General features: G+C 34.3%; 1 protein-coding gene across 10 annotated transcripts in view; it reads right to left on the reverse strand.

Moving 5' to 3' along the window:
* Nucleotides 1-13120, reverse strand: part of BLTP1 (bridge-like lipid transfer protein family member 1) — a 220428-nt gene that overhangs the window by 94346 nt on the left and 112962 nt on the right. For all 10 annotated transcript variants that reach the window (XM_040474633.1, XM_040474632.1, XM_040474634.1 and 7 more), the window contains 10 exons: nt 11582-11755; nt 10981-11101; nt 8801-8947; nt 8329-8456; nt 7799-7998; nt 4868-5065; nt 4009-4220; nt 1315-1466; nt 720-870; nt 392-544 (listed from right to left, as the gene is read on the reverse strand). In XM_040474633.1, the coding sequence (XP_040330567.1) occupies nt 392-544; nt 720-870; nt 1315-1466; nt 4009-4220; nt 4868-5065; nt 7799-7998; nt 8329-8456; nt 8801-8947; nt 10981-11101; nt 11582-11755 (1636 nt within the window). The remainder of the gene's footprint in view (nt 1-391; nt 545-719; nt 871-1314; nt 1467-4008; nt 4221-4867; nt 5066-7798; nt 7999-8328; nt 8457-8800; nt 8948-10980; nt 11102-11581; nt 11756-13120) is intronic.

Below are 13120 nucleotides of genomic sequence, written 5' to 3' on the forward strand. Positions count from 1 at the left end.
CTTCTAAGGCATTTATTCCTCATTCTCCTACCTGTTACTTTCCCTCCTCAGCATTCTGTGTAGCTCTATCCACCCTCTCGCCACCCCACTTTAATTTTGGTATTCTTCAGGGATCCATTCTGGACCAGTTTCTCCCTCAACATGCCATCATCCCTAGAAGTTTCATCCATCTAGAAGTTTTCATCAACAGCTTCTAACACTTTCATGTTGGCAACTCCCAAATCATTCATCTGAGCCCACTGTTGTCTATAAGCCAGTATTTCTAATTGTACTTCTCCTCTAGACTTCTCATCCACATCTCAAACCCCATGGATCAATGAATGGCTCCTCTAAAGAATAGAGGCTTCTTTAAAACTAATCTATGGTTTCACATATGGTTTACATAACTCACCATTGTAGCATCATCAATGATGGAGTAATTTGCCTGGTGCAGGTAGTGATGTAGTATATTGCACAGCAAACATGAAGGATTTTCTTGGAGAAAACGTGCAACTTTTGTAAGTCTGTTGTATTTACTTCTCAGCGGAAAATGTACACTTTTATTCTGAAACAAAGCAAAAACAACAGATTTAGAGTTATATAAATCAAAGACAGTGCAAATAGAAGATACCTAGTAATCAAGAACTTGCAGGTCTGATGTTTTCCAACAATGATGAACAATAAGGGATCATGTTCAATAATAAATTCTGTATGATACCTTGTATTGTTGAAAGACATACCTCTAATGCTTCTGTCATTATGCATCCCATAACAGCACAAATTCTCAAGGTGCCTTCAGTTTCTAATTTGTTTAAGGATGATTTGAGTTGATCAATGGGAACAAGCCATGCACCAACAGCTGGAGTTGCAGTGCTTAAAAGGTTCAGCTGCCTTTGAATATTAAAAAAAAAAAATTACAAAAACAAGTGTCAAGATTTGTATTTCAAACAATAATCCATACTTACTATACTTAGTGGCTATTTTACTTAGGCAAAATTTCTTTTCCTTTTGGTTACCAGACACATTATGAACATATAAGTAGAAATGCCAAGAACAGATAATAGGAAAAAAAGAAAATTATTAAAACCTATTAGAGGTGAAAGTAAGAAGTTCATGGTGAGGTGACATATAAAACTAAAGCCCTAGAAAAGAAAAAGAGTCAAACGAGAATAATAAGGTCTATAGAAAGCATGAAAGTAGGAAATATGGTAAGAAAGTGGCAACCCTAATGCTAGATATATCAGAAAAATAATTTAAAAAACATTAGACAGAATTTTATGTTATTTAAAATAAAGTAACATCAAGGAATAGTACTACATTTTAAAAACTTTTTACCTAGAAAATGAATGTGTAGGAGATCTCACATTGGTGGGAGCTGCAAAACTAAACCATATTTCCTTGATGGTCAACTTCATGCTACATGAATCTGGAGGTGGAGGCATCAGAGGTAGATCTTTTTTCAAATCATCAGATTCAACTCCTTCATCCTACATAAATTCAAAAACCAAAAACTTAGCTCCTTAAAATCACTAGTGCAAAGGTTAATGTTTTAAGCACAAAATCTTCCCAACAAAGCAAGTTCTACAGATAACACCTTTATATAAAACAGGTAACATAAACCCTGCTCAGCCTGATTCTGAGAAATATCTAGAGACCCTTGAAGCTCCAAGGAGCATAGTCTGAGAAGCCACTGCACTGTAACAAACCATAAATCAAGAAATCTTGGAACTGAAGGGTTTCTCATGATCACTTCATTCAATCACATTTGTTTAGAGATGTTTAACTGTTATTTTTTCCACGTGAAGAAAGTGAGAGAAAGAGGTTTGGTGATTTGCCAAAAGGTCATACAATATTAAGTAGGAGAATGAGTGATAGAATTAAGGTCTTCTGCTTCCCACCACAATCTATTTTCCATTCCAGTTTAACAAAATACTTTAAACTTCCAAATAAAGTGCCATAAAAATACTAGTGTAGTCCATGTTCAAATAAACAACACTCTACAATCAAAAATTCTGAGTTATCTTATATGCTAGCAGTCTGAATCAGTATTAAGAAATAGAGGAGTATTTTTTAAATGTATAATCACCACTCTTTAGAATGCAAGGAGGTAAGAATAATATTAAGGAAACAAAAAAGTCTACGGCCTGTAATGTCTACTTATAGCTCTCTGATTCACTTGTGATCAAGATGAAGAAAAGACTGACATTTTCTTGTGGGATGATTAAGGAATCTAGAGTATCCACAAAATAGTTTGAATCCTAAGTGCTAAAAAACCAACTTGAACCATAGGCAACAGTAATTTTAAAGTTAGAAGGCACTAAATATAAGTCGACATTCCTTATCTGCAATTCTAAAATTACAATGTTCTGAAAAATCTAAATATTTCTGTGTAAATGTGGCAACAAAATTTGGTCTGAACTGGTGACGGGCTATTTATCCCATTTGGCATTTTTATTAATGTTGTGCTACATAAGTATTTAAATACTTCAAGACACAGTGCTATCTCAGATTCCACTAGGCGTTTATGTAACATATAAACCACACACAGTTATTACCTTTCTCTTAAAGGAAAAAAAGTCTGAATTCTCAAATACACCTGACCTGTGGGTTTCAGACAAGGCTGTGAGAAGAAAGTCTTCAAGAACTCAAATTTTAAAAAGGGAAGGGAGCTTGTAGGTAATAAGCAACTAATTATAATAATATGTGAAGCAAAGCAGTAATACACTTAGATTTAGGTTGACCGAATTTTGGGCACCTATGGTATGTGTAAATGATGACAGCTAAAGGACAATGCATGTAATTCGGGGGCTCAGGTGAAGGGTTAGTGCTAAAAGCATAACCAATGGGCAAGAGTAGTGTCACCAAATTATGGAGCAGGACTAGGAAATGAAATAAATCAGGGAGTGGACAAATAGCAAAAAAAGCAAGGTAGCCAAAAAGAGAACGTGGGGTGAACACCCACATTTAAGGACAAAGAACTGAATAAGGACATGGACCAGCAAAAGTCAGAGAAGCCAAAGTAAGCAATGTTACAAAATTTAGAGATACTCAGCAAGGAGAGTAGGATCAGAGAGATCAAGGAAGACACCTGAGTTTCTGTCAAGTATATTAGCAGGATAGAAGGACAAAGAGAGCACAGCTGGTTTTTCCCAGTTCTTTTGTCCAGTGAGAACCTATTGGATTTTTTAATTTCCTTAATTAAAGTGCTAATTCCCAACCACCATTCAAATACTTCCAAAGACCTCACAAGAAAACTGTGATTAAACTCTTGAACTATGCCTCAAATCAAAATAAATGTTTCAAAACTAAATTCCTAGAAACCTGGGGTTCAGAGCTCATTATGCCAATGGATACTGGATATCCATGACATTTCTTAAAAGGTGGTTTCTTTCCTCTTCAACTGGTCTAATTTTCAAATGATTAGAAGTATATGTATATATGTGTTTAAAAACAACATCTATCAAGTTCTTACTATGTGCCAGACACTGAGTTAAACCTTTCATATGTATTATCTCCTTTAATCTTAACAAATTAGAAGGTCAATATCATTATAATACTATACAGATGAAGAAACTTCGGAGATGAAATAACTTGCACCAATCACTGGTACAACTCTTCTATAATCTAGAATTTTGAATATTTTCATTATTGCTAGTATTCATCATGACATTCTACCATTATAAAAACAATAAATGAATTGCATATAAAATCCTTGAAACAACATAAAAACAATGACTACTTTTCTGATATTCTATTAATTTAATAATTCAACAAATATTAAGTGCCTAATATGAGCAAGGTATAAAGCAAAGCACTACAGCAGATACAAATAGATCTATGGTATGGTACCTACATTTCAGAACTTACACTCTAGTAGTAGTATATAATCACCAAAATACTTTGATTACTATTTAAGCAAAATCTAAAATAAGGAAAGACAAGCAAATATACTCCAGAAATTAACTGTGAACTGGGTGTGCAGTTTTCTGTTATTTTTCAAAGCGCTATTACTATTAAAAATTCACCAACTTGTTCATCTGAAACAGAATTTCCATTTAAGTCTGAAGAAGGACTTATTCGATCACAAGGAAGATTATCATCAGAAACATCAGTATTATAGCCACTGCCAGTTGGAGAATCAGAAGAATTATTGGATGTCAGCACTCCACCTCTTTCTGTGACACTAGCTTTACCCATAATTCCAAACGTATTATATAAAACAGCACCAGATTGTCTTCCTCCTTTAAAAATGAAAGAATATATTTATTAAAAATGGTAGGTGTATAAATGCTGTACTCTACAGTATCCATAAAGATAAAAACAAAAAATAAAAATTCATGAAGATATTCTTTCTCATCAAAACTTGTCCTTATCCATAAAAGTCACATAAGATTAGATTATCAGATAAAGAATTGTAGGCATATAAAATTACTATCATACATGACTAAACCTAAAGTCTTATATACAACTCAGCCTTCCCTTTTTTTGTATATTATTCAGTAATATAAAAGAAAACAAAAGGATTTACTGTATTTTCATCCTGCAAATCTCTACTAATCAAAAATCCAGTTTGCAAAGACACCAACTTTCAAAAGCTGGGTGGCTTTATATTTTATTCAAAAATTTTTTCTGAACCACAGATTTTTCTGTTCAACCATTGATGCTTTGTATGTCTACATGCTCTGTTAGTTTTGAATCACACAACGAAGGGAAAGTTCCACTTATGCAATTGGGATGGAGCACCCACCCTGGTAAATAGTCCCACATACCACACTTTCTGCTTAAATATGCTGATTCAGGTTATTAAAAATCACAATCATTCAAAACATTTCAGCAACATGGGGTCAATTTGTCCATCATTTAAGCAGAATTTTTTAAGAATGCTTACCTTTTATGGTTAAATTTTCAAGTCCACATTCAAACATTATCCAACCCCATTTTTCTTGGCTGGGACCTATGCGAGTCACATCTGGAACAGCTTGCTGATCAGTTTCATCCACAAAAGTAAACTCATCCAACTCTTCAAGAGTAAATAAAACTTTGGATTTCTCAAAAGGAATAGCAGTGATGGCACAGGTACCAATATCTATTATCAAAAGAGAACAAGATGACCATTTTCAAAGACAGAGAGGTTTGTATTTAAAAAAAAAAAAAAAAAGAAACATTTGGCATATCTTAAAAAAATATCTTAATACCCTGTCAAAAAGAAAAATAAATGAGCCAACCAACTTCTAAAATAATGCCTAATATCTTACTACTTAAAAAGTGCCAGAATCTCACTGAAGTAAAAGGGAGGAAAAGGGATTCCACAGTTAACAAATAATTGCTCAGAGGCAGAATGAATTCATTTCTGAAAGATTATAGGACACTCTAAAAATCTAAAGTTAAATAGCTCCTGAATAATTCAGTTTCATGGTAAACTATTTTTACATCATCATGTTACAAAAAAAATTATTTTAATTATGTTCTCATGTTACAAAAAGAATTTCTCATTGTGTTACAAAAAATTATTTTAATTAATTATCCAGCTTTAGGAAAAACATTAGAAAATGGGAAAATTACAGCTTTTACTAAAAGATTACTTTATGGTAACACATTTTATGTAATTACAATTCATAACAGACATTGCCATAATAATTCCACTGCTTACAATATGCAATATGGAAACTAACATCCTGCATGCCTGGCAAAGGCTTTTAGTTTACTTTTTTCATTTATTTCTGTGATTACAGCTAAGAGAGAAAAGGAAAAAAAAAAAGTTTAAAAAAAAACATGTAAATTTAGCACTCAGAGATAAACTTGTTGACATTTGAATTAAATTTCTTTTTAGCATTTTAGAGATTATTTTACAAACAAACCAGCTTTGGTTCCCACATTTCAAGTAACAGCAAACCACGATAACTTCCTGAGGGCATCAAAAATTCTTCAAAGATACTATTTTAATTGTTACATAACATCCCATCATACGAAAACACTGTATTTTGCACTTATGATTAAAAAGTCTTCCCTTGTCAGAGACTAAATGTTCACTTACATTTTTCTATGTTTTTCCATTATTTATTTTTTTCATATTTGCCTTTAATTCCACGAACTTATTCTGATGTATGATATAAGATGAGAATTTAAATTGTACTGAAATTTTTGGATTAGGTAATTACTTGCATAAATCAAAGATCCAAAATGTGTGAAAGGGTATGCAATGAAAAGCTCCAATACCACACTCGGACATCCACCTCCCCTCCCTTTAGGTAACAAATGTCATTAGATTATTGAGAATCCTTTCACAGATATCTTATGCACATATAAAGACAATTACATTTTTTTTAACATTGTTTTTTACATACGCTTTTTTACACTATGTTTTGTCTTTAACGACTTTTTTCTACATAGTGTGCCTTTTAAAATTCTATTTAATTACTTCTTACAGTCTCTACAACACCCAAGTGCAAACTGGTTACCAGTGCAAACTAAGCCTTTTTATATTTAAGCCACTATATTTTGTACCAGCTCTAGGACAATAGATCTCAGGCAGCCATGAAAAGTCTTTTTATTTGGAATCCTCAAAATGCTTTGCCCTCAAACACAAGGATGGTGAAATAAGCTTTGAGAAAGCCACAGCAGTTACACAGACCCAGGATATATACAAGAATCATGGAAACTTCAGAGCTCACAGAATACAATGAGCAAAGTCAAGGTAATCATTTGTTCATTCAGGATTGGTCACCTGTCCTATATATAGATTTTAACATAGCAATCATCTCAAGTAAGAGTGACACATTCCATTTTTTTCTAGATTGAATCTCTGACAATCTGAGATCACTGAAGCCTTTAAAATGAGCTATGTAGGGGCCCCTGGGTGGCTCAGTCGGTTAAGCGTCTGACTTCAGCTCAGGTCATGATCTCGCGGTCCGTGAGTTCGAGCCCTACGTCGGGCTCTGTGCTGACGGCTCAGAGCCTGGAGCCCGTTTGGGATTCTGTGTCTCCCTCTCTCTCTGCCCCTCCCCCGTTCATGCTCTGTCTCTCTCTGTCTCAAAAATAAATAAACGTTAAAAAAAATTTAAAAAAATAAAATAAAATGAGCTATGCACTAAATTACATCAAAAATATTAAAAGGACATGTAACATCTCTAGTTTTTCACCTCAAGAGGGACTTTAAGAGACACAGCTATTGTTCTTATTGCTACTATATTTTATAGATTTGACTAACAGCTTTTGATATTGCAATTAATTCTTCTTTATATATAAGATAATAATCTTTTACATTTACTTATTTACTTTTGAGAGAGAGACAGAGAGAAGTGAGCAGGGGAGGGGCAGAGAGAGAGGGAGATAGAGAATCCCAACAGGCTCTGCACTGTCAGCAAAGAGCCTGACAGGCTTAAACTCACAAACTGCGAGATCATGACCTGAGCCGAAATCAAGAATGGGACGCTTAACCAACTGAGCCACGAAGGTGCCCCTTGCAATTAATTCTTTTTAATGAAGTTGTGCCAACAGAATGATTAAAAAGTAAGAAAGATGATAAAGATCATACTCTCTGTTTTATAATGAGCCAGCAGATACTATGAAGAAAAAAGAGAGGAGACAGAAGCAGTTCCTAATTTGGGCCATACCACTCACTTTCCTACCACAGTTTACCTTCCACTGTCATAGAACACAAGTAACTAAACAATTAAATACCATGTGTTCAATACATGCAGAAATACCTTTCTCATAAAATACTCAAATTGTAGCAATATTTTTAAAAATCATGTTTCCTTTTGCAAATGCTTCTTACATTTATACATGTCAAGGAAAAATATCTGTTGTAGAATCCTACCTGTTGTATCAAGACCCCTAAGTTGCCCATGAACTCGATGAATATTTAACTTGGCTGCAATTTCTTTGCCTTTTTCTGCTCCAGCATTTGATCTGAGAGATCCAGATGACTGAGGCTGCATCTTAGTGGCATGGACATACCTATCAAAATTTGATGTTCTACCAGGTTCTGCATTGTTTGAAGTCTCTTCAACCACACCTCTTTATGGAAAAAGAAAAAAAAAAAAGAAGTATGACAGTTAACATGTAAACAATATAGTTCAGTAAAAACATTTAATAAATTTTTTTTAATTCCACTGTTTTAATTAAACCAATATTCATAACAAGTTTTTCAGTGTTTACTGAAAAATAGTATGTGTAAAAACAGTATGAACTTTTAAAAACCTACTTTGCATATCTATAAAGTGATATTTGAAATTCCAATACAAATTTTGAGTATTAGCACCAGTTTTCAGAAATATATTAAAATGATGATTGTTTCTTGCTTTTAGATCCAACAAGAAAATTATGGCTCAAATTAATAAATCTTACCTGTTCATACGAACTTGTGTAGCAATTCTGTCAAAACACAATGCTACTAGAGAAACATGAGTCACGCTTTTATTAGGAGCTGTACTTGGAGATTCTTCCACGGAGGCTTGTAACAAACATAAGTTTACCTAACACAAAATGTCATAAATTTCAGAGTTAAAAACTTAAAAATTATCAGTTAAACATAAAATATACAAGAAACTGAAAAACTACTGTTAAGAATCATGTATGTATGTGTCTGATAGACTCTCATAATCATAATTCAATTCTTATTGGATGGATGTGGAATATTTTATAAATATTACCCCATGTTCCAATTAAGTAAACTATATTAATTTTTCCATTAGATCATCAAAAAATAAAATATATATTTTTGATATAATCTATTCTACCACCATTCAGTTTAGTAAATACAAAGGATAAAACCCACCAAAATGTTTTCCTCTTTCTGGAAAATTTTTTAAATTGTTACCTTTGGTATGCTAACATTAGCCTGAAGACCTTTAATTGTTACATTATCTTGCTTCATTATAAGATTTGTCTGTGCTTGTCCTTGGTTAGTAGTTCCTATGGTAGTATGTTCAGTTTTTGTTCCTCTAACATCTTGTTTGGAAGATAGCTAGAGATTAAAGTAGAATTATTATTTCAGAGAACTTTCATAATTTCCACATCATCCACAATTGCAACTTGTTTATCCAATGTGCTCCTTTATGCCCATCTATATGCCAGCTGCCATCCACTTTAGCACCCACGCTCTTAAAGTCCAAACCTTAGAAAAGCTAGCAACACTACTAGCAGCTTCAGGGCTGAAGAGAAGTGATATAAAATAAAGTGAAAACACCCTACAGAGAAACACCAAAAAAAATGGCAATAGGTGTTATTTTAGAATCAGTAAAATGTATTAATTTAAGAACAGATTTGGTTTTTGATAATTGGCTCCTTACTGGCTGAGGATATTTTCAAATTTCTTTTGATGTATTCATACCCTAACTACCTGTCACATGAAATGCCAATATGTTTTGAATAACTGGATCATTAAAAATAACCAACCTCACTTTATCTTGCCTCTAGTCTCTAGCCCAAATATGACCCAGATAAATTTGAAAGTCAAATGGAGAATCACCATGATATGACTGCTAAGAAACTGGCTCAGTGGCTAGAACTACAACATAAGTAGAACATCACACACCAGGAGATGATGACTTAATTCACTGAAGTGAACAAAAATAATCTTGGGGCACCTGGGTGGCTCAATCCATTAAGCAACCGACTCGTGATTTCAGCTCGGGTCATGATTTCATAGGCTTGTAAAATCAAGGCCCGTATTGGGCTCTGCACCAACAGTGCAGAAACTACTTGGGATTCTCTCTCTCCCTCTCTTTCCTTCTCCTGCTCATGCTCTCTCTTAAAATAAATAAAATTTTGGACGCCTGGGTGGCTCAGTCAGTTAAGCGGCCGACTTAGGCTCAGGTCATGATCTCACAGTCCGTGAGTTTGAGCCCCGCATCAGGCTCTGTGCTGACAGCTCAGAGCCTGGAGCCTGTTTCAGATTCTGTGTCTCCCTCTCTCTGACCCTCCCCCGTTCATGCTCTGTCTCTCTCTGTCTCAAAAATAATAAATAATAAATAATAAATAAATAAATAAATAAAATAATGAATTTTTTTAAATAAATAAATAAACTTTAAAGTATTTTTAAAAAAAAGATTCTCTCTTTCCCTCTGCCCCTCCCCCACTTGTGCATGTGTGCCCATGCATGCACACTTTCTCGCTCTCTAAAAAAATAAAATAAAAATAATCTCAAAAATATTTAGACAGAAGTTATCTAATCACAGAGAAAAGTCAATATGCAGCTTTGCATTCTTAGAAAATCAATGTACCAGCCTGACAATTGATTGCTCATTCACTTAGGACCAAAGTTCTTTAGGAAAGGCTTAGAATTAAGTTACTTCTGATATAAAAGAAAAAATAAAGCTAAACACTTTAATAAATATTTAATTGCTATTTATTCACAGTACAGTTATATATGGTATCTCCTAAGGAGCCAATAACATACAAAGACTATTCAGAAATGTCTATGGATTTGGAGTGCCTGGGTGGCTCAGTCGGTTGAGCTTCCAACTCTTTTTTTTTTTAATTTTTTTTTTCAACCTTTATTTATTTTTGGGACAGAGAGAGACAGAGCATGAACGGGGGAGGGTCAGAGAGAGAGGGAGACACAGAATCGGAAACAGGCTCCAGGCTCTGAGCCATCAGCCCAGAGCCCGACGCGGGGCTCGAACTCACAGACCGCGAGATCGTGACCTGGCTGAAGTCGGACGCTTAACCGACTGCGCCACCCAGGCGCCCCGAGCTTCCAACTCTTGATTGCAGCTCGGGTCATGATCTCACAGTTCATGAGATTGAGCCCCGTGGCAGGCTCTGAACTGAAAGTACAGAACCTGCTTGAGATTTTCTCTCTCCCTCTCTGTCTGGGCCCCTCCCTCATGCTCTCTCTCTCAAAATAAATAAATGAACATTAAAAAAAAAAAGTCTATGTATTCCAATTTAAAGGGCTAATAAAATTTTAATACATGTTTTTTTTTCAAGTTTAAATATCATCTACACATGAAGAGTATTCAATTGGCTACACTCACTGAATAAAAATGTTCTTACATTTTCTGAGAAGGTAGTCTTGCTATTTTGGACAGCTTCCCTGAGGACTTTGGCATGGAGATCATCTACAATTGCAGCTGGATGGCGGGTACTAGCACAATGAATCATCGCTTCAATATATCTGAGGGAAAAAAAAACAGTATATGAAAAACTTAAATATCACTTAATACTACAGTCTAGTTTATCTAAATAGGCCCATTATGTTCCACTCTAGATTTTATTCGTGTTAGTTTTGTCTCCTTTGCTGGGCTATAAGCTCCTTGCAGGACACAGAAATCTATTATTTCCCCTTTTTTCTTTCATTAAGTAGATACTAGTAAGAATATCAAACATACTAATTAGTTCCTGGGTGTTACATTTTATGCTCATCATCCCAAAGTAAAAAAAAAAGAAAATATAATGTAATAAAATAATTACAATATTGCAATATAATTATTTATGCTGAAAAAGTAACAAATGATAAACCTTTCTAAACATATTTTCATCTTTGTTCAATCAAAATAGCCATCATCAACAATCTTCTTTATTAACACATACACTAATCATATCACATACACTTATAATTTTATAAAATAGTTATATTTGTAAACAAAAGTAATACCTGTCCAAAGCTTCAGCCACCAGGGGAGTCAGAACAATATCAACAGTCCCTTTTACTTCAACTATGGCTGTGGTCCTGGTCTGAGAGACTGGTTGATCCAGGGTCCACTCTTCTGTTAATGTTTCATCATCTGTGTTATCAACAGTTTTCTTTTCCAGAGGAGTATATGGTGTACTATACAATTTAACAAGCAAAATACAGGTTTAAAAGATCACGAGAAAGAATAGAACTGAAAGTTTCCTTAGGATGAATGACCACTCAAATGTACGTTTATTTCAACTAAAAATTTCATGGAATTAAACTAGATATTTTACATCCCAAATGCTTTTCAGAGACAGGACAGGTGAGGTACAAAAATGAAAACTGATCAAAGCTGGTTAATACATCAAGTAAGAAAAAAAAAATGTTGACATAGTTATTTGATGGGGCTTTCCCAAAATATGAAAACTACAATACTGAATCCTTGTTAGTTCCCAATTTTGATATGCCAAGTTATGGTATGTCTAACATAGTATGTCTAACAGAAATGCTACAGGCTGCTTATAAATGTTGGCAAAGCCATGACAGACAACAGAGTTAAATTATTTGTGGTAATTAATTCACAAATAAATTTTTTTTAAAAAAGTTCCAGAATTAATCTTCTTTTTCTTTCATTTTCCCAAGGCTTTGGACAATTCCTGAGACATGATGGCCAATGAAATATTATTTGTGAGAATGAATAAATCAGCTGGAAAAACAAATAATAAAGTAAGATGCAAGGCCAATTATTTATTACTTACAAGAAATGCAACTGAAGTATAAATACTATAGACATGTGGAAGGTAAAAATAATAAGAATAATGGAAAAAGATACTCCATGAATATATTTGTATCACAGAAGCATAAGAAAGCTGAGGTGGCTGGATTAATATCAAAGTGGACTTAAAAAAAAAGAATTATGGCACAAAAACAGACACATAGACCAATGGAAGAGAATAGAAACCCCAGAACTAGACCCACAAACGTATGGCCAACTCATCTTTGACAAAGCAGGAAAGAACATCCAATGGAAAAAAGACAGTCTCTTTAACAAATGGTGCTGGGAGAACTGGACAGCAACATGCAGAAGGTTGAAACTAGACCACTTTCTCACACCATTCACAAAAATAAACTCAAAATGGATAAAGGACCTGAATGTGAGACAGGAAACCATCCAAACCCTAGAGGAGAAAGCAGGAAAAGACCTCTCTGACCTCAGCCCTAGCAATCTCTTACTCGACACATCCCCAAAGGCAAGGGAATTAAAAGCAAAAGTGAATTACTGGGACCTTATGAAGATAAAAAGCTTCTGCACAGCAAAGGAAACAACCAACAAAACTAAAAGGCAACCAACGGAATGGGAAAAGATATTTGCAAATGACATATCGGACAAAGGGCTAGTATCCAAAATCTATAAAGAGCTCACCAAACTCCACACCTGAAAAGCAAATAACCCAGTGAAGAAATGGGCAGAAAACATGAATAGACACTTCTCTAAAGAAGACATCCGGATGGCCAACA

The sequence above is a fragment of the Herpailurus yagouaroundi genome, unplaced genomic scaffold (genome assembly GCF_014898765.1).
Source record: "Herpailurus yagouaroundi ecotype Mexico unplaced genomic scaffold, PumYag 28, whole genome shotgun sequence".
NCBI lineage: Eukaryota > Metazoa > Chordata > Mammalia > Carnivora > Felidae > Herpailurus > Herpailurus yagouaroundi.